This window comes from Thermothelomyces thermophilus, chromosome 7 (assembly GCF_000226095.1).
Source record: "Thermothelomyces thermophilus ATCC 42464 chromosome 7, complete sequence".
Lineage (NCBI taxonomy): Eukaryota > Fungi > Ascomycota > Sordariomycetes > Sordariales > Chaetomiaceae > Thermothelomyces > Thermothelomyces thermophilus.
This window is the reverse complement of record NC_016478.1, coordinates 2,845,577-2,867,396: the sequence shown is the minus strand read 5'-3', so window position 1 is coordinate 2,867,396 and position 21,820 is coordinate 2,845,577. Positions and strand designations below refer to the sequence as shown.

The 21,820-nt window shown below is 57.7% G+C and overlaps 9 protein-coding genes across 9 annotated transcripts; 3 read left to right on the top strand and 6 right to left on the bottom strand.

The window, feature by feature from the left end:
- Positions 1-557: 557 nt before the first annotated feature.
- Positions 558-2,784, top strand: MYCTH_2316706 (uncharacterized protein). Its single transcript, XM_003667122.1, has 5 exons — positions 558-970; positions 1,079-1,106; positions 1,305-1,502; positions 1,596-1,730; positions 1,841-2,784. The coding sequence occupies exons 1-5, from the start codon at positions 900-902 to the stop codon at positions 1,991-1,993; spliced, it is 585 nt and encodes a 194-aa protein (XP_003667170.1). The 5' UTR covers positions 558-899; the 3' UTR covers positions 1,994-2,784.
- Positions 2,785-3,091: 307 nt separating this feature from the next.
- Positions 3,092-3,271, bottom strand: MYCTH_56363 (uncharacterized protein; the record flags this gene model as incomplete). Its single annotated transcript, XM_003667121.1, has 1 exon — positions 3,092-3,271. The coding sequence occupies one exon, from the start codon at positions 3,269-3,271 to the stop codon at positions 3,092-3,094; it is 180 nt and encodes a 59-aa protein (XP_003667169.1).
- Positions 3,272-4,648: 1,377 nt separating this feature from the next.
- Positions 4,649-7,106, bottom strand: MYCTH_2312697 (uncharacterized protein). The gene is made up of 4 exons (XM_003667120.1): positions 5,854-7,106; positions 5,532-5,697; positions 4,864-5,436; positions 4,649-4,760 (listed from the first exon to the last, which is right to left on the bottom strand). The coding sequence occupies exons 1-4, from the start codon at positions 6,925-6,927 to the stop codon at positions 4,732-4,734; spliced, it is 1,842 nt and encodes a 613-aa protein (XP_003667168.1). The 5' UTR covers positions 6,928-7,106; the 3' UTR covers positions 4,649-4,731.
- Positions 7,107-7,452: 346 nt separating this feature from the next.
- Positions 7,453-9,926, bottom strand: MYCTH_2312694 (uncharacterized protein). Its single transcript, XM_003667119.1, has 2 exons — positions 9,487-9,926; positions 7,453-9,435 (listed from the first exon to the last, which is right to left on the bottom strand). The coding sequence occupies exons 1-2, from the start codon at positions 9,685-9,687 to the stop codon at positions 7,999-8,001; spliced, it is 1,638 nt and encodes a 545-aa protein (XP_003667167.1). The 5' UTR covers positions 9,688-9,926; the 3' UTR covers positions 7,453-7,998.
- A 2,156-nt stretch (positions 9,927-12,082) lies between these two features.
- On the bottom strand, positions 12,083-13,093 carry MYCTH_2121685 (uncharacterized protein; the record flags this gene model as incomplete). The annotated part of the gene is made up of 1 exon (XM_003667118.1): positions 12,083-13,093. One exon carries the CDS (start codon positions 13,091-13,093, stop codon positions 12,083-12,085), a length of 1,011 nt encoding a protein of 336 aa, XP_003667166.1.
- Positions 13,094-13,431: 338 nt separating this feature from the next.
- On the top strand, positions 13,432-14,801 carry MYCTH_2312690 (uncharacterized protein). The gene is made up of 3 exons (XM_003667117.1): positions 13,432-13,658; positions 13,787-13,973; positions 14,032-14,801. Exons 1-3 carry the CDS (start codon positions 13,572-13,574, stop codon positions 14,409-14,411), a joined length of 654 nt encoding a protein of 217 aa, XP_003667165.1. The 5' UTR covers positions 13,432-13,571; the 3' UTR covers positions 14,412-14,801.
- A 141-nt stretch (positions 14,802-14,942) lies between these two features.
- Positions 14,943-16,340, top strand: MYCTH_2312689 (uncharacterized protein). The gene is made up of 2 exons (XM_003667116.1): positions 14,943-15,081; positions 15,157-16,340. Exons 1-2 carry the CDS (start codon positions 15,062-15,064, stop codon positions 16,229-16,231), a joined length of 1,095 nt encoding a protein of 364 aa, XP_003667164.1. The 5' UTR covers positions 14,943-15,061; the 3' UTR covers positions 16,232-16,340.
- A 337-nt stretch (positions 16,341-16,677) lies between these two features.
- On the bottom strand, positions 16,678-19,305 carry MYCTH_2312687 (uncharacterized protein). The gene is made up of 4 exons (XM_003667115.1): positions 19,089-19,305; positions 18,734-18,948; positions 17,430-18,583; positions 16,678-17,342 (listed from the first exon to the last, which is right to left on the bottom strand). The coding sequence occupies exons 1-4, from the start codon at positions 19,135-19,137 to the stop codon at positions 16,862-16,864; spliced, it is 1,899 nt and encodes a 632-aa protein (XP_003667163.1). The 5' UTR covers positions 19,138-19,305; the 3' UTR covers positions 16,678-16,861.
- A 681-nt stretch (positions 19,306-19,986) lies between these two features.
- MYCTH_2312685 (uncharacterized protein) lies at positions 19,987-21,600 on the bottom strand. Its single transcript, XM_003667114.1, has 3 exons — positions 21,486-21,600; positions 21,349-21,426; positions 19,987-21,291 (listed from the first exon to the last, which is right to left on the bottom strand). Exons 1-3 carry the CDS (start codon positions 21,517-21,519, stop codon positions 20,261-20,263), a joined length of 1,143 nt encoding a protein of 380 aa, XP_003667162.1. The 5' UTR covers positions 21,520-21,600; the 3' UTR covers positions 19,987-20,260.
- Positions 21,601-21,820: the final 220 nt, after the last annotated feature.

Below are 21,820 nucleotides of genomic sequence, written 5' to 3'. Positions count from 1 at the left end.
TAGGGCACGGGCAGGACTGGCGAGAATGGTTCAAACACTCTCTGTACGGAGGTACGGAGTACACCGGTCAAGTGTCGACCTGACGCGCTCCGCAACGCTTCAGGGGTTTCCACCCAGTTTGCTGCCGAGTTTGCTAGCCCCAGCCAGCCTTCCTGCGCCCCCGATCGACAAGCATCAACAGAAAACTGACTGGCCTGTCCCCGGTTCAGACCACGCAGCCATCTGATGACGACTGCTTGATTTCCAGCCAGCTCATAGCTCCCATAAGGGCATGAATCAAAGAGACATTCTGCTTCAGGGTCCATTTCAACAGCAATTCAGGGCACATTCTCGAGGTTCGTCTCTTTCTCATTTAATTAGTTTTGCGTGCGCCATAGCTCGTCCGTCGTCATTGTAGGTTTGGGAAAGAAAAACAAAGAGGCGGACACCTGGCACGCTTCACTAACGCCCGCTGTCACTCACACTACGTATCGGCTCAGGCCAAGCGAACAGCACGCCTGCAAAGTTCTGGCCACTCAGAGCGCCCCATTTCAGGCGGCAGCCCACTCTCTCCCCCGTTCTTCTCGGCCATTCCCCCAGTGCACCGGGCCCAGTCGCCCTTTCTCTTGCCATCAATTGCAGCGACCGCTCCTGAGCACTTCCTCCACTTTTCAACCCTTTCCATCTCTTCTTGCATTCGCTGCATCGACGAACCGGTGGCTACTGTTACAGAGGGCATCGCCTGCCGCACTCCCTCACTCATCTGCGACCCGCGACCGCCCGTCGTGTCTTGATCTTCGCATTCGGCTTTTTCCCAGTTCCTGCGCCAGGCCTGCAGCCCATCCTGCTGCTGCATCATCAAACCCGCCCGTTCTCCTGCCTCCATCCATCCGTCACGCTACTCTCGCCCACCAGCAACCATGACTGCTGAGCTCCGCAGAAAGCTGGTCATCGTCGGCGACGGTGCCTGCGGCAAGACCTGCTTGCTGATGTGAGTACTTTCGCCTAGTCCCCCAGACCAACCGTGGGCGGCCCAGCCAGGGCGGCCGGCATGGTTGCCCGCCGTTTCCTCTCCAGTCCTGACATGCTTTGATACCAGTGTCTTCTCCAAGGGTACCTTCCCAGAGGTGAGTTTCTCTCCATCCCTTGCTTTCCCGCGGTCTGGGTGAGAACCGCGGTGGTTTGGGGCTGTTTCGCCGTCGCAGACCGCCTCGAAACACCCGGTTATCTTGAGCGTCTGGCGCCTGTCTTATTCAGCCTGCTTCCTCACCGCATCACATCCGCATCAAACCTCTCCCTATCAAGAAAGCTAACGTGGAGTGCAGGTCTACGTCCCTACCGTCTTCGAGAACTACGTCGCCGATGTCGAGGTCGATGGAAAGCACGTCGAGCTGGCCCTTTGGGATACGGCTGGTCAGGAGGACTACGACCGTCTGCGGCCCCTGTCGTACCCCGATTCCCACGTCATCTTGATCTGCTTCGCCGTTGACTCCCCCGACTCTCTTGACAACGTCGGCGAGAAGGTTTGTCCATCCCAAAACATGGGTCCTCCCCTCGCCGGGGCCACCTCCCTGCACGCCGTTGTTGCATTTGCTAATGCTGCTCCTCGTTATCAGTGGTGCTCTGAGGTACACCACTTCTGCCCTGATGTTCCGAAGATCCTGGTCGGCTGCAAGAAGGACCTGCGCTACGACCCTAAGACCATCGAGGAGCTCCGCAAGACCAGCCAGCAGCCCGTCACCCCCGAGCAGGTAAGTCGCAACGAAACGATCTTGATCGGCTCGTATCAAGAAGCGGCCTAAGCGGCCTTTGCGGCCGTCGTGCATGGTGGGAAGCAGTTGCTGACACGACACGGCTGCAGGGTCAAGCAGTTGCCAACAACATCAAAGCCACCAAGTACCTCGAGTGCTCGGCCAAGACCAACGAGGGTGTCCGTGAGGTGTTCGAGACGGCGACACGGGCCGCTCTCCTCAAGAAGACCGGGAAAAAGAAGAGCAAGTGCCTTATCGCTTAAGCGTTGACCGAATCGGAATGGCAGTCTTCCTGTTTTGTCAACCAGCTGTTGCCCGACTTCGAACTTCTTTACAACACAGGACGGCCCCCTCCCCCCTTCTCACAAAGGGTTTCTTCACCTCTAGAACGGGAGATACCAGGATCCCTCACTTTTATCTCAGCCGGCCATAATATCGTCGAACGGGAAGGATCCGCGTGCCCCAGAGGATCGCAAGCGGACATTCATGGCGAATGACGGGAAATGAGAATCGATTTTGGCAGTCACGAGCCGGGGAACGAGCGGACGCAGTCATGAGCATCGTGGATTAATCTGGGATGACTGCCCATGCAAACCCCAGTCTCGGCTGGGTTGGGGAAGGTTTGGCGACACAACAGCTGGTGGGGTGGCATGCTATAATCCACACGTCCTCTTCCCTTTCTATCTTATGTTTTGTTCTCTTGTCTCAGATTACTTGACGGTACTGCGGTTTCCGATTCTCGTTTTTCACTCTAGCTAGCTATCCATTTATTTGTCATCTTCTGCTGGACCTGGCCCTCGTGCCTTGTGCTTCTCTCGTGGTTGAGTTTTGGCTCTGTTTGGCTTTCTGGCTGACGGGCAAGATTAATCTTCAATTTTCATACTTTGCTGGACACCATCACAGTGTCCGACTGGCTCGCTCTGCCAAGATACCGTAAGGTGCGAGCGGTAGCGTGGGGTTCCCGCCCTGGCAAACTGAAGGTTGCTGGAGAACGGTGTCACGGATGCCTTGCTTCAGACGGTACAGAACGAAATACGAACTCATAATCGCCTTTATTCAGCCATTTAAGCCCCCCCCCCCCCTCCTTTTATATATATATATATAATATGCGACCCGAATTTTTCCGGCTTGCTTCCCAAGATCGAGGTCTGCTAAGCCATGCCCGCTCCCCCATTGTAAATTCAGCCAGCTATGATTCTAGACACATTGCGGCTGTAAGTCGATCGCTAGAGACGGGGTAAGGGGCGCCGGGGAGTGTTATCGGCCGGTATGTACTTTAGTTGGGGCAAGTCTGTGGATAATAAACCCATGGTAAGTTATCACAATGTGTACGACCCCCAAGATGTATGTATGCATGTGTATCAATGCAACGTACGTGACGGTGCTTGATCAGCTACCGTAGAGAAGGCGTCTGGAGTCGAATGATAACAGAAAAAAAAAGGGAAAAAGGAGTCAGGAGGACTTACGGCGCCGCAGGAATCGCACGACTTGGAAGCGCCGTCAGAGGCGGCTCCGCACTTGGGACAGTTGGATCCGTGCATGTTGGCTTGTCTTGGTGGCGATGTTAGTGGGATGGCAGGAAGCCAGATCTCGAGGAGGGCGTCCTTGCCTTCGGTTCTTTGTGATTTCGTATTGTTACTGTAGGCGAGAAAAGTGAGCAGGGACGGGGGGATTCAACACGAGCAAGAGCGAATGTGGGTGAGAAGCGGGGTCTTAAATCACCAACTACCACTACTACCACCACCGCCGCCGCCACCTCCTCCTCCTCTCGACGCTTTTACCTCGTTATAGCCCACACATGCATACTCTCTCTCTCCTCTTTGCTCCTGCTAACCATTTCTGGTCCTGCAACCTAACCCGTTATGCTTCAATCGGTAGAAGAAGGCGGGTGGATACGGGGAAAGGACCCCCCATCCGACGAACCATCCGCAGGGCAGAACCGCCACACCCACACGAAAATCGAACCAAAACCAGTCTCGACTCAAAGCAGGCTCAACAAATGTCCTTCATTACTGCCCCAAGTCCCCCTTGTCACGCGGACCACGTTGTTTTATCTTTGGCGGATCGAACCACCCTGCCAAACCCCTTCCTTCTCCCCCCCCTTTACTTCTCACCCTAAGCCACCCGCTATATCTGGCAACTCCTCTTGAACTCTCCTATGCCTGTTGCCTGTTCCTCCTCCCAACGATAGAAACTGTCGAGTGTTGTGTGGGGCTCTCATGCCCGGAATAAAACACCTCTACTTAGTACATACGAGGCCGCGTCGAGGCAAGGTTATCTCCTGCGTTAACTGCGTTAAAAGCCACAGGCGGAGTCGAATCAAGGAACGGCCAGTCGTGGGGCCCTGGGGGGGAGGACACACAAATCAGCCAATCACTTTCCCCATCCCCGCCCCGCGCTGTGTGAGGAGAGCATAAAGACGCGCGCTCCTGGACGGTGTACGCGTGGCAGACGGGGATCATCAGGCGACGGATTATGTGGGTTCGGATGCGGATGCGGGGGTGCGAAAGGAAGAAGGGGGGGGGTTGGTCGGGGGGGAACAACGAAGCGGGTATCCCCACGCCAAGGGAAGGGCCCTTTTTGTAAACAACACTTCTTGGTTTGTTTGCCTAAGCCACCAATGCCTGACCGGATCTCGAGCTTGTTCCGCGGCGCAACTCGAGCGATAAGACTTGGTCAGGGAAGCCAGGTGACCACGCTGTTTGGGCGCTGGGGCGGCATGGTGGGTTTCTGTTTGGTGGCCACAAAGATCAGGTGCTGTGTGACTGGGTTGGGGGAATCGGAGATGCGAGGTCTCGTGCCCGGTACCCAGAACGCCATGCTGCCGAGATTGCATGAAAAGTGTATACAGTTGCGTGGTTGAAGCTGCCAACGCTCCGTGGCTAAACCATGCCGGCACCTTGGCTCCAAACCGCTCTTCCGGCCGTCTATTCTATACAAAAAGGAATATACAGAGCCACTCCGTACTGATACATATATTATTATTAGTAGCCTATGGGCGTCAGTAGCACTGTCTAGTATCTCCCTCTCCTGTAACAACAACAGTGAGGTTAGCCGACTGCCCAGCACGACGAGACTTGAATAAAATGAAAAATAAATTCAAGTTCTTGGAGGGAGCAGGTTAGCGGCCTACCTCTGATCATCTTGGCTATCGCCTGTAGCATGCTCATGACCATGACGACGCAGCCAAACGCGGCCACCGCCCAGGCCACATAAGTCCTCCAGGAACGCGTGGTGAGCTTGATGTAGCATAACGGCGGCAGGATGTAGGCCATGGCGGCGGCGCTGGTGCCGCCGACGAGGTCAAAGACGGAGCCCAAGTCGCAGGTCAGCAGGCTCAAGACCATGGCGCTGAAGACCAGGCTCGAGGTGAAGATGAGGTGCAGGTTCATGTTGAAGGGCTCCCCCGGGAAGTAGTAGTTGAGCATGACCTCGCGGCAGACAAAGGCCTCGAGCGGCAGGGTGGTGAGCATGTTGAGGCCGAAGCAGAGGCGGGCAATGTTGACCATGGTGTTGTCGGGGGGGAAGTTGTTGAGCACGTTGCCCTGCGTCCTGTCGCCGAAGGTGAGGAAACCGGACAGGGCCATGAGCAGGCAGGCGACCATGGAGACGCCGGTGGAGATGTGGGTGACTTTGGCGAAGCGGTCGATCGTGGGTTTCTCGAGGGAGCCGTAGATCAGGAGGGAGTTGTGGTGGCAGACGAAGGCTGGATTCGTTGGTGGCGTGGTCCTTTAGTCAGGGAAAAAAAAAAGGCCGACAGAGAAGAAGAACTGAGAGAGGCAAAATAACAACAAAACATACCGAATGATATCACCCCGATCGCCTGGAAGATGCCGTCGTTGATGACCAGCAGCCGCCAGTCCTTCAGCGACCCCCTCGCCTCGGCCGGCGCCATGGCGCCCTGCACCACTACGGTGATCACAATCACGGCCATGCTCACCAGCGCGAGGGTGCTCGCCTTGGCCAGCTAATCAACCCGTTCCCCCGCTCCAGTCATTAGCCTCGTATTTCTCGGGTCATGGCGACGGCCGCGCAGAGCAGCAGCAGCAGGAGGAGGAGGAGGAGGAGGAGGAGGAGGAGGAAGAGGAGGGAGGGAGGGACGGACGGGAAAAAAAATAAATACCTTTGCAATGTCGCGGTACAAGGCCAACGGATAGCTCACGGCCATGGTGAAGACGATGATGACGGCCCTCCGGTCGGCGAGCAGGCCGAGGACGGGCATGTCGCGCAGGCCGGGCCAGATGGCGCGCAGGACGCTGGGGATGGAGTCGCCGACGATGACGCCGAAGGCGACCATGCCGCCGAAGGCGAAGGCCCACTGGGCGAGGCTGACGGCGACGAGGCCGGTGCGGCCGAAGCAGCGCTCGACGGTGCCCTGGAAGCTGCCGGCGCCGCTGAGCTTCGAGTTGACGACGATGAGGCGGATGGTCCAGTCGACCGCGGCCGTGAGCACCAGCAGCAGCACGACGCCCGAGAGCAGGCCGGCCTGCCTGAAGGCGTACGGCTGCCCGATGATGCCGGCGCCGATGATGCTGTTGGCCATGTTCATGAAGGCCGCGGGCAGCGACGACTTGGGCCGCGCCCGCTCCGCCGCCGCCCACGACTCGGCGTCCGACTCGGTCGAGAGCGTCTCGGCAACCGTGACCGAGGGCGCCTCGATGCCCGTCAGGAGGGGCACCCGTTGTTGGTGGTGGGTGCCCTGGTCGCCGGTGAGGGCGTCGTCAGCCTCGTCGTCGTCCATGTCGAAGCTCTCCCGGGGGTTGTAGCGGGTGTCGGTGTTGTTGTCATCGTCATGGTCGGCATGGTTGCGGCCGGGGCCGTCGTCGACGATGGTCGGGCGCAGGTCGAAGCGGACGCGGTTGGGAGTTCGAGGGGCCCGAGAACTGCGGTTGTTGTTGTTGTTGTGGTGGTGGTGGTGGTTCTGGTTGTCGTGGTTATTCGTGTCGTCCTCATCGTGGGGGGAGCCCGGGTGAACTATAAGGCCGTCGTCGGCGTCGTCTCCGTTGTCGCCCGTGTGCTCGCCGCCGCCGCCGCCGCCGGGCAGAAGCGGGTTGGTCGCCTCTTCATCGTCGCCGCTGTTGTTATTGCTGTTGCTATTGTTGCTGTGGCGGCGCCCGCCCGCGGAGGACACGAAATGGTTGCTGGACGAGTCGGGTCCGGCAGCTGCTGCAGCGCCATGCGATGTGGCCCTGGCCATCCTGCTGCGCTCAGGGCATTTTGCGCGAGTCGCAGGCCAGTCGCAAAGTTCCTCTGCCTCAATTCAAAGGCCAGAAACTCGCTGCAGGCGGGAGCTTGACCACGAGCGGGAGCTGTTCGTCCGGAGAGGTCTCGATCTTTGCGTGGCAGTGGAGGGAGAAGTTGGCTGTATTGGTAACAGTGTAATGTACTGTACCTCAAGAAAAGTAGGTGGCGATTTAGGTAAGGCAGGTAGTCCGTCAGCTTTCAGGGCGCCCCGTTCCAGTGCCAGGCTGCCAATCAGAAAACCCTGTCGAGCGGTGCATTCCCGATTCAGGGGTCGTGCAGCCTCATTTGGGCGGGAAGCAGCGGCTGAAACGGGCAACCACGCAATTGCGCCCGAGTAGACTTCAAAGGCGGTCGTCTGGAGTGCTCGTAGGTGCATACATTGCGCTCACCTGCTGCTCCAACCACCTGATTTCCGCATCATACTCGCGGTGTTGATATCAAAGACTCCACGGATCACGATAGAATGTCCAAAAAGGATGCGAAGAGAAACCTTGAATTTTGGTATTCCGTAGAATCGCATTATAACTCAAACTACAAATAATAAATCCCCAAGTCTTTTGAACCTCGAGCGAGCGACTTTCCGTATTCGAAGTCTCTGCGCTCTCCTCTCACACCGTCAAAACCTTCCCCCCTCTGACTCTGCATCTGTCCACGTCTTTCTCCTGGGTTTCAATGTAGCCGACCCGGCCGCTCACTCTCTTCCTCACCAGGCGCAGAGCAGAATACAGAGACTATACCACATGCGTAGTATAATATAACCAAAACAAGAAAAGCTCCTGGTGGCTCGCCAAAGGCATGGTTAGTCTCATGCTAGGCTCTCCACATTGCTTTTTAAAACAATTTCAACTCATTTAGTCCCTCTTTCAATCGGTCTGAAATAGAACGGAGGAGGATAGGCCAGGTAGCCAATCCTTCCCCCCCCCCCCCCCCCCAAAAAAAAAAAACACCACACCGACTTCCCGACTGAGATGTAGTGGATGACCGCCCCGACACACACACACACACACACACACACACAAAAAGCTCACCCGGCCACGGCAAGCAAGGCAGCAAGGCACAGCGCAGGCAGGTAAAACCCGCTCGACGGCCGGCTTCCCGAGTTGACTTGAGTAGCCTTGGACGACGACGCGGGGACCGACGACCCCGTCGTCTGGGAGCTCTCCGGCGAGCCCTCCCGGCCGCTGGACGAACCGGGCATGAAGGGGAGCGCCGACTCGCCGTCTTCTCCGGCCGCCGGGCTTGTTGTCTCGGCGGCCCCCGGCGAGAGCGTAACGGACGCGCTGGCGGAGGCCGAGGTGGACGACGAGGTCGGCCTGGGCGGCGGGGCGGGTTTGGCGGCGAACCCGATGCGCATCTCGTCGGCGTCGAAGACGCTGTAGACGTTCTTGAGGAAGGTGTCGCCGACCAGCCAGGTGCCCGCGCTGATCTCGAAGCCGTAGAGGTTGCTGAGGCACTTGCCGTCCTCGCCGCCTCCCGGCACGACCCAGTCCCGGGCCGAGACGTTGTAGTCCACGCCCGAGAAGGTCAGGGTGACCGGCACTGTCGTGTCGCAGGGGACCCAGTACTCGGTGTAGGGCCCGTCCTGGGACGTGGTGACCCCCGGGATGGCCTTGAAGAGCGCGTCCAGGTCGGCCGAAGGAGCAAAGATGAAGGACGTGCCCGTGTCGATGTAGGCCAGTTTGTTCGCGATGCCGGCCGGTTTGCCGTTGAGGCTCGCGCCGTCCATGGTGATGGCCCATTCGCCCTTCTTCTCGTGCTCGGGGGGGATGCTGTGGTACGTGAGCTCGCCCGTGAACTGGCTCTCATCGATCCCGCCAAAGGTGACCTGGCCGTCGTTCGACCCATCCGAGTCTCGGTTCAGCGACATGCTGACGACGAGCGAGTCCAGCACCTTTTGCTCCCTCAGCGTCTGCAGGAAGGTCCCCGTCACGGACTTGCTCATGCCGAGACCGAGAATGCCGTCGAAGGCGAAGTGCTTGAAATCATCCGAAGTGTGATTCGCCAGGCCAAAGCTGAGATCATGCGTGATTCCCGCAAAGACGAATGTGTCCTGGCCCACGGTGCCCCTGACGTCTCCCGTCCCGTAAAAAATCTCGAATCCGTTCTTTCCTCCCTTCCATGTCTTGGAGGTGCTGGGATCGAAGGTGTCGTGTAGCTGGCAAGCAGCCGACGTGCAGTCGGAGCCCATGAGCCACGTGTTTGCAGCACCCGTGTCGAGCAGCATGAAAATTGGTTGCTGGGCGGAGCCCACGAGGACCTTGATAAAGTACGAGTAGTCTGGGCCGTACTGATATATGCCCGCGCTGTTGGGCGTCTTCGGATCGGCCGGCTTCGACACCGAGTAGTTGTTCTTCCTCTTTTCGTTGGACCTAGGTACGGGAAACAGGGACGGTCTCCCAAATTTGCGAGTTACCCTGCCTAGGGCTTCCGCTATTGGGTCGAACTTGGGCGCATCATGGGGCTGTCGAAATTGTCAGCGGACGTCGCGGGAGATACACCAAATAAGACGTACACCTGTGGGCCTATGGTAAAGCTCGACGGTCACGCCGCCGGACGGCGGGCCTTGGCTGTCATCGTTCCTCCTTGCGCCCAGTCCTAGATGTGCGCAGTCGTCATCTGGAGCGCAGTGACCTACGGGGACGAAGGGGAAGAAGGCTCGCGCGGTAGCAGCCCATAGCGTCAACTGCAGAAGCAGAGCTGCTACTCTCGACATGTTGGACTACCACTTCACGCTTCACCGGTCCCACACCAGAGTTGGCGCAGGGTGTTTGGGGAGGGGGGACACGGTCGACAACGGGCCTCGGGGTACTCGAAGGGTGACGGTCAGTTCAGGAGTACTCGTAGACGGCCAGCGTGCTCAGAGCATGTGAGCAACAGGGGCGTCGAGCTGTTAGGCCTTGGGGAAGCTTGGAGCTGCCAATGGCCCCGCCGCGAGTCCCAGACTCTGGCACCGAAAGGTAGTAAGGCGATTAGCGATTAAGAGGGCGGCATTTGTATCCTGCCCAGACAGCTGCAGCCGGAGCAGAGGTTCTATCGGCAAGACGAAATAAAGAGAGAGAATGCGATGGTGGAATGCCTAGATGTACAAGAAGAGACTTTGCCGAATAGTATAATCAAAGACGGGCGGCTGGACGAAATCGAGACGAGAGATATCGGACGAGACGAAATACGGATTATGTAGGATTCAGATATTCAGGGGGGCCGACTCATGAATCGCGAATGCAAACCGGAACAATCAACGATAGGCTCGATGCAGGTATTTTGAAAAGGAAACCCCTCGACGACTGACACACCATGAACGGCCCAGACGAGTCGGGCGGTGGAGAGAGGGAGGCGAATGTGAGGAGAGGAGGTTGAGGTGGCGGAGGAGAAGGGATACGGAGTTGAGGAAGCAGAAGGTGGCGGTTTGGGTGCGGATCTGATGAACGGGTGGAGAAGAGGCGCTGGCGAACCATGGGCCTGAGTCCGGGGGGTGCGGCCCTTCGCAAAAGTGTCCGGGGTGTGGCCGGTTGATGGAGCGGTACATGGCGTATGGCCAGTGCCACTCCGTACACTACGGGTAATATCAGAAGGTAGCAGGCTACCATGTAACTGACCCGCCAATAGTTAAAATCCCTTCCTGAATGAGACACGACCTAGCATTGGCGAGACGCCGGACGACGGCGAGTCGTGTCCTCTCGCTGATGATGACCGCACTTTGTCAATTGCCGACAAAAAACCCCCTTAGGGGGCTAGTGACTTTAGATGGCGAGTCCGGGGGAGTGTGGAGAGAAGCGAAATATTCCCTCCAAAAAAAACGAGTGCGTGCCATCTCCTAACTCTAATTGCAGACGGCAATTGGCGCTAACTTCGAGACAACAGCCGTTACCTATCAGATAATGACCTTCGAATTTGGAAGCAGGAGAGAGCCGCGAACAGGTTGAGCGACATCCTGGGGTCTGGGCCAGCCAAGTTGGCTTTAGTCTTCCCGATGCAGACATGCCCTTGCTGATGTTTAATCTTGTAGGTGCGCCGTGATTGGAGGATTGGTTTTAACACGTCCGACGGTGGGGGTTCGGCGGTCATTCAATCTGCGTGGTCTCCGGGGTTTGTCGGGGGCTCTGTCAAGCGCGAACGCCCAGGAACTAACAGTTATCTGGAGCAACATTTCCGTACTCCGTATTTGATGTTCGGTCAGCCGGGAGAAGGATCGTCTCCAGTGGAAGAAGGAACCATGACTGTGCATACTACACTACTGCTACGGGGAATTCGGTCGTCTTCAGGATGCAAGCTTGGGTGTTTGGCAGCTGTGGAGTGGAAGGAACCGTGGCCAGCCCCGGACAGAGATGCAACCCACCGAAGCCCCCCTGCCCCTTGTCGTTGCAGTGCCAAGGAGCGAACATTGGACCAAAAGATGTTCGCCCAATCACTTTCGGCCCTCGGTGACAGGTTACACGGCGCCATGTGCATATCAAGTAGGCCTGGTGTTGCTCAGCATTTCTTCTAAAAAGAACTGGCAAGACGACGGTGGCTGTGAATTGTGTAAAGTGTCTCTGCTCGATTCGTGAGAGACAGTACGAAGGCGGATGCCGATTGCAACACTGACATCGGTGCCTCTGGCTAGACCCTGATCATCGAAGTTGAGTCGTACACCCGTTTGTTCGTTTGTTTCATCTGAACCGGGTTGATGCCTCTTCGTCGGCAGCCCCAGATAATCCGAAAATCGCTCCTTGTCATTTAGATTCTCGATTGAGATAATCGGACGGGATGGGCCCCGTCGACCGCTTCCCTACATGACTTTCTGCGGCTTCTGGGTACAGCCACTCTGGGTCCTCTTGCCTGCATTCCGATGTTGGCGCTCTCTCTCGGCTGGATATTGCGGTTGCAATTGTCCGATATTATCAGACGCAGGACCGTCAAACTCATGGAGTTTTTGCCTCTCTGCGTGCTTATCTAAGATGGTACTCTGTGATCATTATTATCCCTTTGGTCGACTGCAATGCAGCTGCAGCCTGGCACAGCCGCGCGGGTATTTGGTGAATCAGTTTTACGCCGCTGGCTGCACTGTAAGGGGGAGATGCTTGGGGGCACGGAGCTGTGGTATTTGGAAGCCCATGCTGAAAATTACATCAGGCACCTGCAACCCGGATGCCGTTGTGCCGCCGATATGTATCAGACCAGTCCAGAGCAGCACGCAGCACTGTTCCATCTGCCGATTCCTTGGAGGCTTCAACAGCAGCGGCCTGAACGGCTTGAAACCGTGCGTATTGCTCATCGTCAACGAGGTGGGAGGCTGCAAGGGTCCGTAGAAAAACCCAAACCGACTCGTTGACTAGACGAAGTGAGATAACCAAGTCGAGAACCTCTGCGAAGATCGAGTGCCCGGTTTCACCAGTCAGGTTATTCCGGATCTCAAGAAGATGAAGGAGGAAGGACCAGCCGGATATGTCGGTGTGGTGTTGGAAGCACCAGTCCCGCACCGCCGCCAGCGTTTCTGAAAAAGGAATACTCCCTTTTAAGCCCATCAGGAACCGAGCATGGCACCAGGCATAGTAATTCCTCGGGTGCCTTTCCCCGGCGACGAACACAACTTCTCTCAGGTCGGATAGCACATCCACAGGCACTTGGAGCGACAAAAACGAGCCGAGCAGCCAGCGGCGATGGCTCCACAGGGTGGGCGACTTGGTGTGCCTGTGTAGCCTGCTTGTCAGGAGGCTATCGACGAAGCGCTTCTCCGTCTCAAGTGCTGATCGTGGAACCCCGCCCTTGGATACATCTTCTCGAAGCAGGCGCTTCCTGGTGTTGGCCGCCGTGAGGTGCTCCGGGTCGAACATCAAGATGACTGCTGTCGCTGCGAACAGCTCATCAGGTGTCTGCAGACTAGTTCCGTCGAGATGGCCTTTCAACTTCCCCCTCGCAACCATGAAAGCCTGAACAAGGCTCAGTTTTGAAATGCCGAGTGCTCGACCGTCCACGAGGACGTGCTGGTTCCCTTCGAGGAAGTGGCTCTTGCCGAGGACCTCGATGTCGAGTAAGCCGTCAATGGGCGGCACGAGAGCGCTGGAGATGGTGTCATACGCTTCCAGTGGATCTCCCATTCGTAATGAGGCCGCCGTTTCGGCATCCAAGGCCCGCGACATGGTTGGTATTACAGCTGTTGGCGAATGGTCTGGTTTGCTATGGGGACTAGTTTGAGGGTGACAAGTAATCGGTGATGACCTGTCGTACAATCGGATGAAGACTTGCTCAATGAGGATATGGAGCTGCGAGTTGCGCCTATGAATTTAGTAGTCAGATGATCCGCGACTGATTAACGGTCGACGAACGCAGCCGGGTGGATTGCTCTTGCTCTTCGAGCTAAGTTCTCGAGTAGTGTAGTCAGGAGTAGCTTACCCCTAACCCTAGATTTTACGTTTCCCCAACGCACCTCCACATCTGGCGCCTGGCGAAACCACGTTGCCGGGTGTGTGCGCTGGCAGTTCCGTCATACTCGGACAGCGTCTGGAGATTTTCCCGCGTCTGGCGACCCAAAGATCCGTGCCATGACAGCAACCTAACTTTCCCCTGACGACTTCTCATAGCCGCCGATCGCTCCCCGCGCTCCTCCGATCCGCCAACATGCCATCGCTACTGGTTGTCATCTTCGTCATCGAGCTAGTGGTGCGACTAGTCAACACAATCGGTGCAGCAACGATCAACAACCTGGTATGCGATACAACCCCCCACTCCCCCCTTCTACCCCAACCACCCCAGCGTCTTTCCTCCTGACTATGTGTGCTTTGCATGCATCGAACATGAGCTGACTTCGCCCTCCTTGCCCCCCCTCATTACAGATCTGGCGCGTCTACCTTTCCCTTCCTACGGCCCTGGCCGGGCAGTTCGCCGAGCATCGAAGGAAGCAGAAAGAGTACTTGGCGGTCCGCCATGACCTCAACGCAACCAGCAGCCAGGATGAGTTCGCCAAGTGGGCGAGGCTGCGGCGGCAGCACGACAAGCTGCTGGAGGAGCTGGAGAAGAGAAGTAGGAAGGCCGCCCGTTGCTCGTTCGAGCCGTTCCCAATTTACTGAACACCCCGCAGAATCCGCACTCGACGCCTCGCGCACACGGTTCGACCGATACCTGACGGCTGTCCGTCTCATCTCGACTCGCGGCGTGCAATGGCTTCTCCCAATGTGGTATGGCAAGGTGCCCATGTTCTGGCTGCCCTACGGATGGTTCCCCTATTACGTCGAGTGGTTTGCATCGTTCCCGCGGGCGCCGCTGGGCAGTGTCAGCATCGTGATGTGGCAGGCCGCATGCACGAGCATGTTGACGCTCATAGTAGACGCGGCGGTCGGCATCATCGGACTCATCGCGGCCAGCAGGCAGTCGCAAAGGCACAAGCAAAAGCCGATGCAGAAGGACAGGCAGCCCGTTCCTGCTGCGGTGGGGAAGGACGAGGGCAAGAAAGAGCTGTAAAACGCAGACGGGGATGCACGCCACAAATATGCAGATTGTTTTGTCTCTCAGCATTTGACGCAAAGATCCTTCATGGCCGAAGCTAGAATTCTGCAACACTACCTGAGATGACTCTTGGCAGAGCACTTGGGCTTGATCTAGGCAACATATTGACTTTGAGCGACCATTGAGAGGGCCGCCAAAGCTTCGATAGTGCCATCAGTGTCAACCAACAGTCACGGGCGCAGGAGGAGAGCGGAGTGGCCAAAAATCGTAATGTATTCTCGCTTTGCTAATAGCCAAGTAATGGACGATGTGGCGGCCAGCGCCACTGCTAATTGTAATGTTGCGATTCGGCAAAAGCTAAAAATGAATGTTGAGTGGGAGGGAGTTAAGTTGCGGCAAGATCAGGTCCATGAAATTTATATTTTTTTTTCCTAGCTGCTTGCAGCACAAGGCTGTGCTGACCTAAGCCCCCCACCAAACATGCCCCCACAATGCTGATGCGGTCCTGGCTAACGTGCACTCCTGCATTAGTGTAAAGCTGGGCGGGTTCAACCTTGTTCAACACCTTGGCTCTTTGCAACGCGAGAAGCCTACTGCGTTAAGCAGTCGGCCACGCTGCTCGAAGAAAAGGGACGCAGCTGGGGCAGCAACACCCAGCCATCAAGATGGCGATACCATGGGGGACGTAAGTCAACTCAAGATGGCAGAGAGCACACAAGGATACAGTCGTTGACGCGATCACGATTAATCTCAACAACAGCATCAAGTCCCTGGTCATCTTCTTCGGGCCCCTCCTTCTGCCCAAGGCCATCGGCTATTATCGTCGCGCGCGCTCTGCACCCCGGATCCACGGCCTCAAAGTCCGCCCTCTTCCTCCGCCCATCACCCGCGCCGTCGCTATCCTCGTCGCCGTATCCGCCGTCTTCTTCGTCCGGGCCCTTCCCGTCTTCGCCCCGGAGAACGTCTTCAGAGTGACGCAGTCCCGCCTCCAGATCCCCGCCGACGTGCTCTTTACCCGCCTCTCCGCCCTGCGCCCGGGCAACGTCCTCACGCCCACGGACCTCTCCCTGCGCGCCAAGTTCGCCTCCCTCGAGTCCCGCCTCCTCTACCTCCAGTACGGGCCCTCGGTGCTCGCGAACTGCCCCTTCTGCAGCTCGGACGAGCCCCGCTCCTACCTGTACTACGCCCTCCCGGACCTCCTGGCGCAGCACCTCTTCAACCTGGTGATCATCGCCCTGGCCACCTCCGCCCTGCTCACCGCCCCGTTCTCCCGCGCCGCGACCGGCTGGCGCCAGCCGGCCACCCTCGCCGCCGTCGGCCTCGCCCTCGCCGACGTCTACTGGGTCGCCACGTACAACCACACCGCCAACGCGCGCGCGCTGCGCCTCGGCGAGATCGACGCCTTCTACTGGACCGCGCGCGCCGTGCGGTACCTGGGCCTCGCGGCGCTGGACGCCCTGCTGGCCCTGGCGCTGTACCTGTCCGGCACGCAGCGGGCGTTCGTGACCCCGCCCTCGGCGGCCGAGCGGGTCGAGGGCGTGGTGCGGGCCCTCGGCGCGACCAAGGGCGTGATCAGCGGGGCCGGGGTCATCAAGAACACGGTCCTGAGGGACGAGGAGCTGCGCGGGCGGAGCAACGCCTACTGGGCGCACGAGGTCCGGCTGATGCGCGAGATGATGGAGGAGCGCGAGGTCGTCGAAGGGGTGAACGACGCGCTGATGAACCGCATCGACATTCGGAGTATCGAGAGGGATGCGGAAAACTACGCCAAGGCCGTGCTGGCCCCGCAGAAGGGCGCCGGCGGGCCGGCGGCGAAGGAGGAGGTGGTGGGTTAGTTTAGTATATTAGGACAAGAAGTTGATTTTGATCGATTTGTTAGCGAATAGACGACCTAGGAGCATAACATTGACTTTCTACGCGCACCGTGAGCACCCAGAGCAGCCAGCACTAGCCAGTCAGCAGCAACCAGCAATACGGCTCCCAGAGTACCGGTTGTTTGGATGGCTCTCTTGACCTCAGTTGTTCTAGCGCAGCAGCCAGTCCGCGGATGTTTCTATCTCCCCCTCCCTTCCCCCCGGCTCCCCTTTATTTCCTGTAATGTCTCAACAACTGAAATCTGCAATGCGGGTGCGATCATAACAATAAAAAAAAGAAATAAAATGGAAAAAAGGAATTGATGGCCTCCGCTGGTCGTTTGTTCCTGCTCCTTGAACAGTAATATTTTGCGACCTTACTTTGTTGCCACACGCAATGCCAGCCGTTAGAGCCTCTGCTGTTCTCTTCTACACACGGCTTTGGTACGCAGCGATCCCTCTATCAACCCGTAGCCCGGGCCTGCAGCCTTCCAGGTCGTGCACCCTTTTTTTTCTCTTCTTCTTTTTCTTTTGCTTTTGGTTTCGTCGCGCTCTCTTTCTTTTTTACATTACAACCACACGCTCCTCCAGAACCGCTCAAGTAGCTCAAGTCTATCCTCCCCGGGTATCGGGCCTGCCACCGCCGCCGCCGCCGCCGCCGCCGCCCGCCGTGCTCACGCTCGCCAGGCTAGCCTTCCTCGACCCTCTCCCTCCGTTGTTCCCGCCGGCCTCTTCGACGCTCTGCTCCAGGAAGCTCGCCCACAAATCCGCGAGCGACTCCTTCCCCCCGCCGCCGCTGCCCCCCGCCGCTGCTCCCGCATTCGTCGCCGACGGCTCCGAGAAGAACTCGGTGTTGAGCGCGGGCGAGCTGGGCGTGCGATGGAAGGGCGACGCCGGCAGGCGGAGCGTGTTGCCCGCTGACGAGGCGCCTCCCCCGCCGGCGGCGGCGGCGCCGGGGCGCGCCAGGCCGGCCTTTTCGCGCTGCTCGTCGGTCCAGCTGAGGAGGTTGGCCATGACCTGGAGGATCTGGAACTTCTTGGGATCGGAGCGGTCGAGGCTGAGGAATTGCAGGAAGTGGTTCGTGACGAGTTGTCTAAAACGGGTGGCCGTTAGTGAGGGCGCTCGGTGCGGAGAGGGGGTTGTTTTGTTTGAGCAAGGAAGAAAAGGAGGCCTGGCTTACTTGTCGATTGTTTCTTCTGGTTTGGTTTTCTTGATGTACTTGAGTGCTTTTGTCAAGTGGTCGTTGAGGACGATCGCCTCGTGCCGTAGTTTGCCGATGAGCAGGTTCTTCTCCTTGACCTCCTTCTCGAACGGCGCGGTCCGCTCGAGCTCTTTGGACAGCGCCTCCTTCGCCGACTCGGCTTCGGCTGCCCGGGCGTCCGCCTCCTGGGCGACCTTCTTGAGCACCTGCACTTGTTCCTCCGTCGATTCGACCATCTCGCGCAGCTCCCGCTTCCGCGTGTCCTGGAGCTCCTGCAGAGCCCGCTGGAGACGGTCGACGGCCTGCGACTGCGCCTCCCGGTCCGCCTCCGCCTTCTCGTACGCCTCGCGCGCGTTGGCGACCTGTTCTTCCAGGTCCGACACCTTGTCCGCCAGGCTCTCGCGCAGAGAGCGCTCCTCCATGGCAATGACCTCCCATTCGCCCATGGCGGCCGTTGTCGACTCGAGCTCGCTCTTGAGGCTCTGCATCTGCCGCGATATGTCATCCTTCTCCTTCAGCCAATTCTGTTGCGACAGGTTGGTCCTGCTGCGCAAGCTCGCCAGCTCGCGCGCTTGTTCCTGCACCTCGCCTCTCAGGCGCTCCAACTCTTCCTCGCGCGCCGTCACCGTCCTCTGCAGCTCCTCATTTTGGGCCTCGACCTCCTCAAGGCGGTCTTTGGTCTCTTCCAGCTCGGCCTTGTCCCGTTTTAGCCGGTCGCCCAGCGTCTCTCTGATCTTCTCAACGCGGCCTAGTAGGTTTTGGTACTGCGTCTCGGCGTGTTCCCTGGCCCCCTCGGCCTCCTCTAGGTCGGACCGCAGCTGCGCGAGTTCCTGGGCGTGCGATTCCTGTATGCTCTCGAGCTGCTTCCGCAGCTGCTCGACCTCGAGACGTAGCGCGTCTTGATTTTCTTCTGACATGGTTTCTGACCTGGCGCTTCTCGCCCCTGATATCGCTGGTGGGTGTCCGTTTGCGCTGGCATGGCCGTTAGCCGGCACAGCTGTTGGATCGTCTTCAGTATTCGCCTCTGTTTCCGCCGTCGTCACCGCGTCTTCGTCTGTGTCCGGAGCAGGTGCTTGCTCCACCGGCTTATCTGGCGCAGAGCCAGGCTCTAGAGGGGGATTCGACGACGTGCTCTACCAAGCCAGGTCAGGGACATAGCAACGATAGTATGCCTCGGCATCAATTGCATCCGAAAAGAGAAGGGAAAGAGGAGGAGGAGGAGGAGGAGGAGGAGGAGGAGGAAAAACAACTGCTTGCGCACTGGCACTGTGGAGGGAGCATACCAAACCGGGCGAATTCTCTAGCTCTTCTGACACTTCCTCAGCCGGTGCGCCCTCAACGCCATCGTTCTGGGCGGATGTGTCTGGTTCGGTTGTGGGCTGCTTCTGCGCGCTCGAGGGAACGTCGCCAGCGTTGGTATCGTCTCCTGCGGTGTTGCCCTTGTTGCCTTTTTTCTTCTTGTTTCCTTTCTTCTTGCTTTTGGAGGCGGCGGCGGGACCTGTTGCTTACCGCGAGGCATCATTTTCCATTAGCGCAAATGCACGTAGCGGGAGGGCCAAGGGGCGGTGATGTGGCCTGGTCCGGCGTCCGGCCTCGCCAGCGCGTTGCATGCCCCTCAAGCCCACTTGGGGGACGTACCTCGGGCTGCTGATTGGATGGAACTGGTTGGCGCGGCCGGAGACGACATGGTGCAAATGCAATTGGCGGTGCTGTTGCCGGTCGTCGATTTCTCGGGTCTGGTCCGCAGACAATGCGGAGGTCGAAAGGTGTCGTGTTGATGGTTTCCGTCGTTGTTCGTGGGGGTACGGAGTACAAGCACGGTACAACAAAGGATGTATGTACATACATGAGGCACAAGAGGCACAAGAGGCTACAGGAATGGAGGGAATGGAGGAACGGATCCAGCCAAGTTCCAGCTCCTCGTATTGCCAGCGTAATACGAATACAGAAGAGTCATTTCCTGTTGCCGCTAGCCCTCATGTTTTCAGGTGTCATGATCCAGATCAAGGGTCTTAGAATTACGACGCGCAATTGCATTTGAATGAACAGGACGGCACGATGTCCGCGTTGGTTTCTACACAGTAGTGTACTTGCCTGTATGTACGGGTCATGTACTGTACCTGTGGGAATATCTGACAGGAAGACAACCGCTAATCAACCGCAGATAACCCTATTGAATGAACGCACAGTGCAAAAGGCCAGTTCACCTAACAACTCTGCTGCGGCAGCCGATCGTCATGGGTTCCAGACGGGTAGTTCCTTGTTTCATTTTGGCGAAGAGAGTCTACTGAGGTCCATAGTGAATTTTGTATGTACATACCTGTTGGCAGAAGGGCGTGCGCCGAGGATTGGGTTATGGCAGACTGTTCTGGTTATAAATGACTTGGTGTCGTCCGCGAATGCCAACTATCGCACGGTCATCGAGCCTAAAAACACTATATTACGTAAGCATCATAGGGAACAGCCCAAGTATTTGAGCACTAGGTACCTAGAATCCACTCCTTGGTGTTCTCTTTCCTTCTGCACATATTTTCCTCTTCGCCTGATTCTCTATCGAACTTGCCGTTGCACATCGCAAACCGGTGGCATTTTCATAGTATGGCAGAAGTAGAGTATCGAATGGCACTTTAAAAATCCTGCTAGCTCTGTGGGCATTAGGCCCCCTCCACGAGCTTGTCAGGTTCGCTTGGTGCATACATATATATACTTCTTTTCGCATAAAAGGACTGGATGCTCTAAACAGGACGACCCTCTTGGCCTGAGCCGTGGGTATCAAAGAGGCGACGTTACTACTCTGGACGGTAACCTGCTCATGACTTTGTCTTCTTGCCCTTTTTACTCTTCTTCTTCTGAGGGGTCGCATCCTCGGAGGGTTTTGTTGCCTCGGCCTTGGTCACTTCCGGCTCGGCAGCCTGTTTTTCCTCCTTTGACTCAACCTCCGCGGCGGCAGGCGGAGCCTCGATGGCCTTGGGACCCTCATCTTTGCCGTTCTCCAGCAGGGGCTTGGCCTCGGCCGGCTTGAGCGCCGGTGCTTCGTACTCGTAGCCCATCTCTTTCAACTTCTCAGCCCTAGCGGCCCGCCGTTTCTCCTCCTTGGCGATCTTGACCTGCCACTGCGACTCGGAAAGCGGCCGCTCAAGCTGCCGACCGGCCATCTTGTTCCACGGCACCACCTTGAAGCGACGATTGGCGCCCTTGAACAGGTTCGGATGCACTTGGGCCGGCGGCACGATCTTGGCAGAGAGGATGTGTCCGAACAGGAGGTACTTGTCCATGGTGCGGGCGGCAATGTCGGCAACCTCGGCGTCGGCAAACTCAATGAATGCCCGGTGGCGGCTGGCGCCCGTCTTCTTGTTCCGTACGACCCTAAGCCTCGTGATTTCGCCGAATTGGCCAAAGTACGACCGTAGTTCGTGCTCGTAAAAGCCGTGGGGAATCCTCGATAGATACATGACGCCCGGATTGCCGCTGCTGGTACTGCTGCCGGCTGACTTTGCCGCCTTCTTCGCCTTGGGAATCTTGCCGACGTCCTGGCCCTTCTTGTACGTGCTGACCCGAGTCTCGGCCTCGTCCTCGTCGCCGCTGTCGAGCGCGTTCACGAGAGCTTTGGTGTCATCGTCAAGCTCCTCCTGCTCCACGTCGGATGGGACATCGCTGTCTTGCTGTTCCTCTGGCTTCGCGGGTTCTGCGGCCTTCTTGGACTTGGCCGGCGCGTCCTTGGTCTCTGTTGACTGCTTCTCTTTCTTTAACGCCGACTTCTTCGGGGCGACATCTCTCTTCGGCGCGACATCCTTGCTGGGCTTCTGCTTCTTCACGACAACAGGGTAGGCTTCTTCGAGGGCTGGGATGGTCGCGAGTCAGCTAATCGGAAACTTCTCCAATGGACAGTGCCTCTTACCTTTTCGTTTCTCAGCCTTGGGAGTGTCCTTGGTCGCCTTGGTCTTTTTGGCGGCGGGCTCTGGTTCTGCCACCGCAGCTAGATTCGATTGAATTAGTGTTTGGAATGCAGAAATGGCCGCGAAATGGAATACATACGCTTCGACTTTCTCTTGCGAAGTTCAGGTGCCATTGTGACTGGTGAGCGTTGTGAGGCTGGGATGGTGAACGTTGGCCCGCCCTCGCGCCAAGTTCCGATCCTAAAGCGTTTGCAATCCAGAAATTTTCTGGATTCTGCCCAAATGCGACTTGGGCGGTGAGTGAAACTAAACCCACTGCAGAGCGGTTGTAGCCCCACCTTCAGCGGGCTCCCTTTTGGGACATTGCATGGAACTGCCCCCTAAGTACGAAACAAGAACCGCCTACGGAGGTACAGTACAATGGATCCATAGTAGTATAAGCTGGTGCACTCCATTTTCCGGCATGCGTATCTG

Coding starts and splice junctions, on each gene's coding strand:
- MYCTH_2316706 (XM_003667122.1), top strand. CDS start 900: ATGACTGCTGAGCTCCGCAGAAAGCTGGTCATCGTCGGCGACGGTGCC. Junction 1,107..1,304: donor CCAAGGGTACCTTCCCAGAG/GTGAGTTTCTCT, acceptor CGTGGAGTGCAG/GTCTACGTCCCTACCGTCTT. Junction 1,731..1,840: donor AGCCCGTCACCCCCGAGCAG/GTAAGTCGCAAC, acceptor ACACGGCTGCAG/GGTCAAGCAGTTGCCAACAA.
- MYCTH_2312689 (XM_003667116.1), top strand. CDS start 15,062: ATGGCGATACCATGGGGGAC. Junction 15,082..15,156: donor ATGGCGATACCATGGGGGAC/GTAAGTCAACTC, acceptor TCTCAACAACAG/CATCAAGTCCCTGGTCATCT.
- MYCTH_2312697 (XM_003667120.1), bottom strand. CDS start 6,927: ATGGCCAGGGCCACATCGCATGGCGCTGCAGCAGCTGCCGGACCCGAC. Junction 5,698..5,853: donor TGTACCGCGACATTGCAAAG/GTATTTATTTTT, acceptor CGGGTTGATTAG/CTGGCCAAGGCGAGCACCCT. Junction 4,761..4,863: donor GATAGCCAAGATGATCAGAG/GTAGGCCGCTAA, acceptor TTGTTGTTACAG/GAGAGGGAGATACTAGACAG.
- MYCTH_2312687 (XM_003667115.1), bottom strand. CDS start 19,137: ATGTCGTCTCCGGCCGCGCCAACCAGTTCCATCCAATCAGCAGCCCGA. Junction 18,949..19,088: donor CATCCAATCAGCAGCCCGAG/GTACGTCCCCCA, acceptor GGTAAGCAACAG/GTCCCGCCGCCGCCTCCAAA. Junction 17,343..17,429: donor CCAGAAGAAACAATCGACAA/GTAAGCCAGGCC, acceptor CACCCGTTTTAG/ACAACTCGTCACGAACCACT.
- MYCTH_2312685 (XM_003667114.1), bottom strand. CDS start 21,519: ATGGCACCTGAACTTCGCAAGAGAAAGTCGAAGC. Junction 21,427..21,485: donor TCGCAAGAGAAAGTCGAAGC/GTATGTATTCCA, acceptor AATCGAATCTAG/CTGCGGTGGCAGAACCAGAG. Junction 21,292..21,348: donor CAAGGCTGAGAAACGAAAAG/GTAAGAGGCACT, acceptor CGACCATCCCAG/CCCTCGAAGAAGCCTACCCT.
- MYCTH_2312690 (XM_003667117.1), top strand. CDS start 13,572: ATGCCATCGCTACTGGTTGTCATCTTCGTCATCGAGCTAGTGGTGCGA. Junction 13,659..13,786: donor CAGCAACGATCAACAACCTG/GTATGCGATACA, acceptor CCCTCATTACAG/ATCTGGCGCGTCTACCTTTC. Junction 13,974..14,031: donor GGAGGAGCTGGAGAAGAGAA/GTAGGAAGGCCG, acceptor AACACCCCGCAG/AATCCGCACTCGACGCCTCG.
- MYCTH_2312694 (XM_003667119.1), bottom strand. CDS start 9,687: ATGTCGAGAGTAGCAGCTCTGCTTCTGCAGTTGACGCTATGGGCTGCT. Junction 9,436..9,486: donor TTTACCATAGGCCCACAGGT/GTACGTCTTATT, acceptor CAATTTCGACAG/CCCCATGATGCGCCCAAGTT.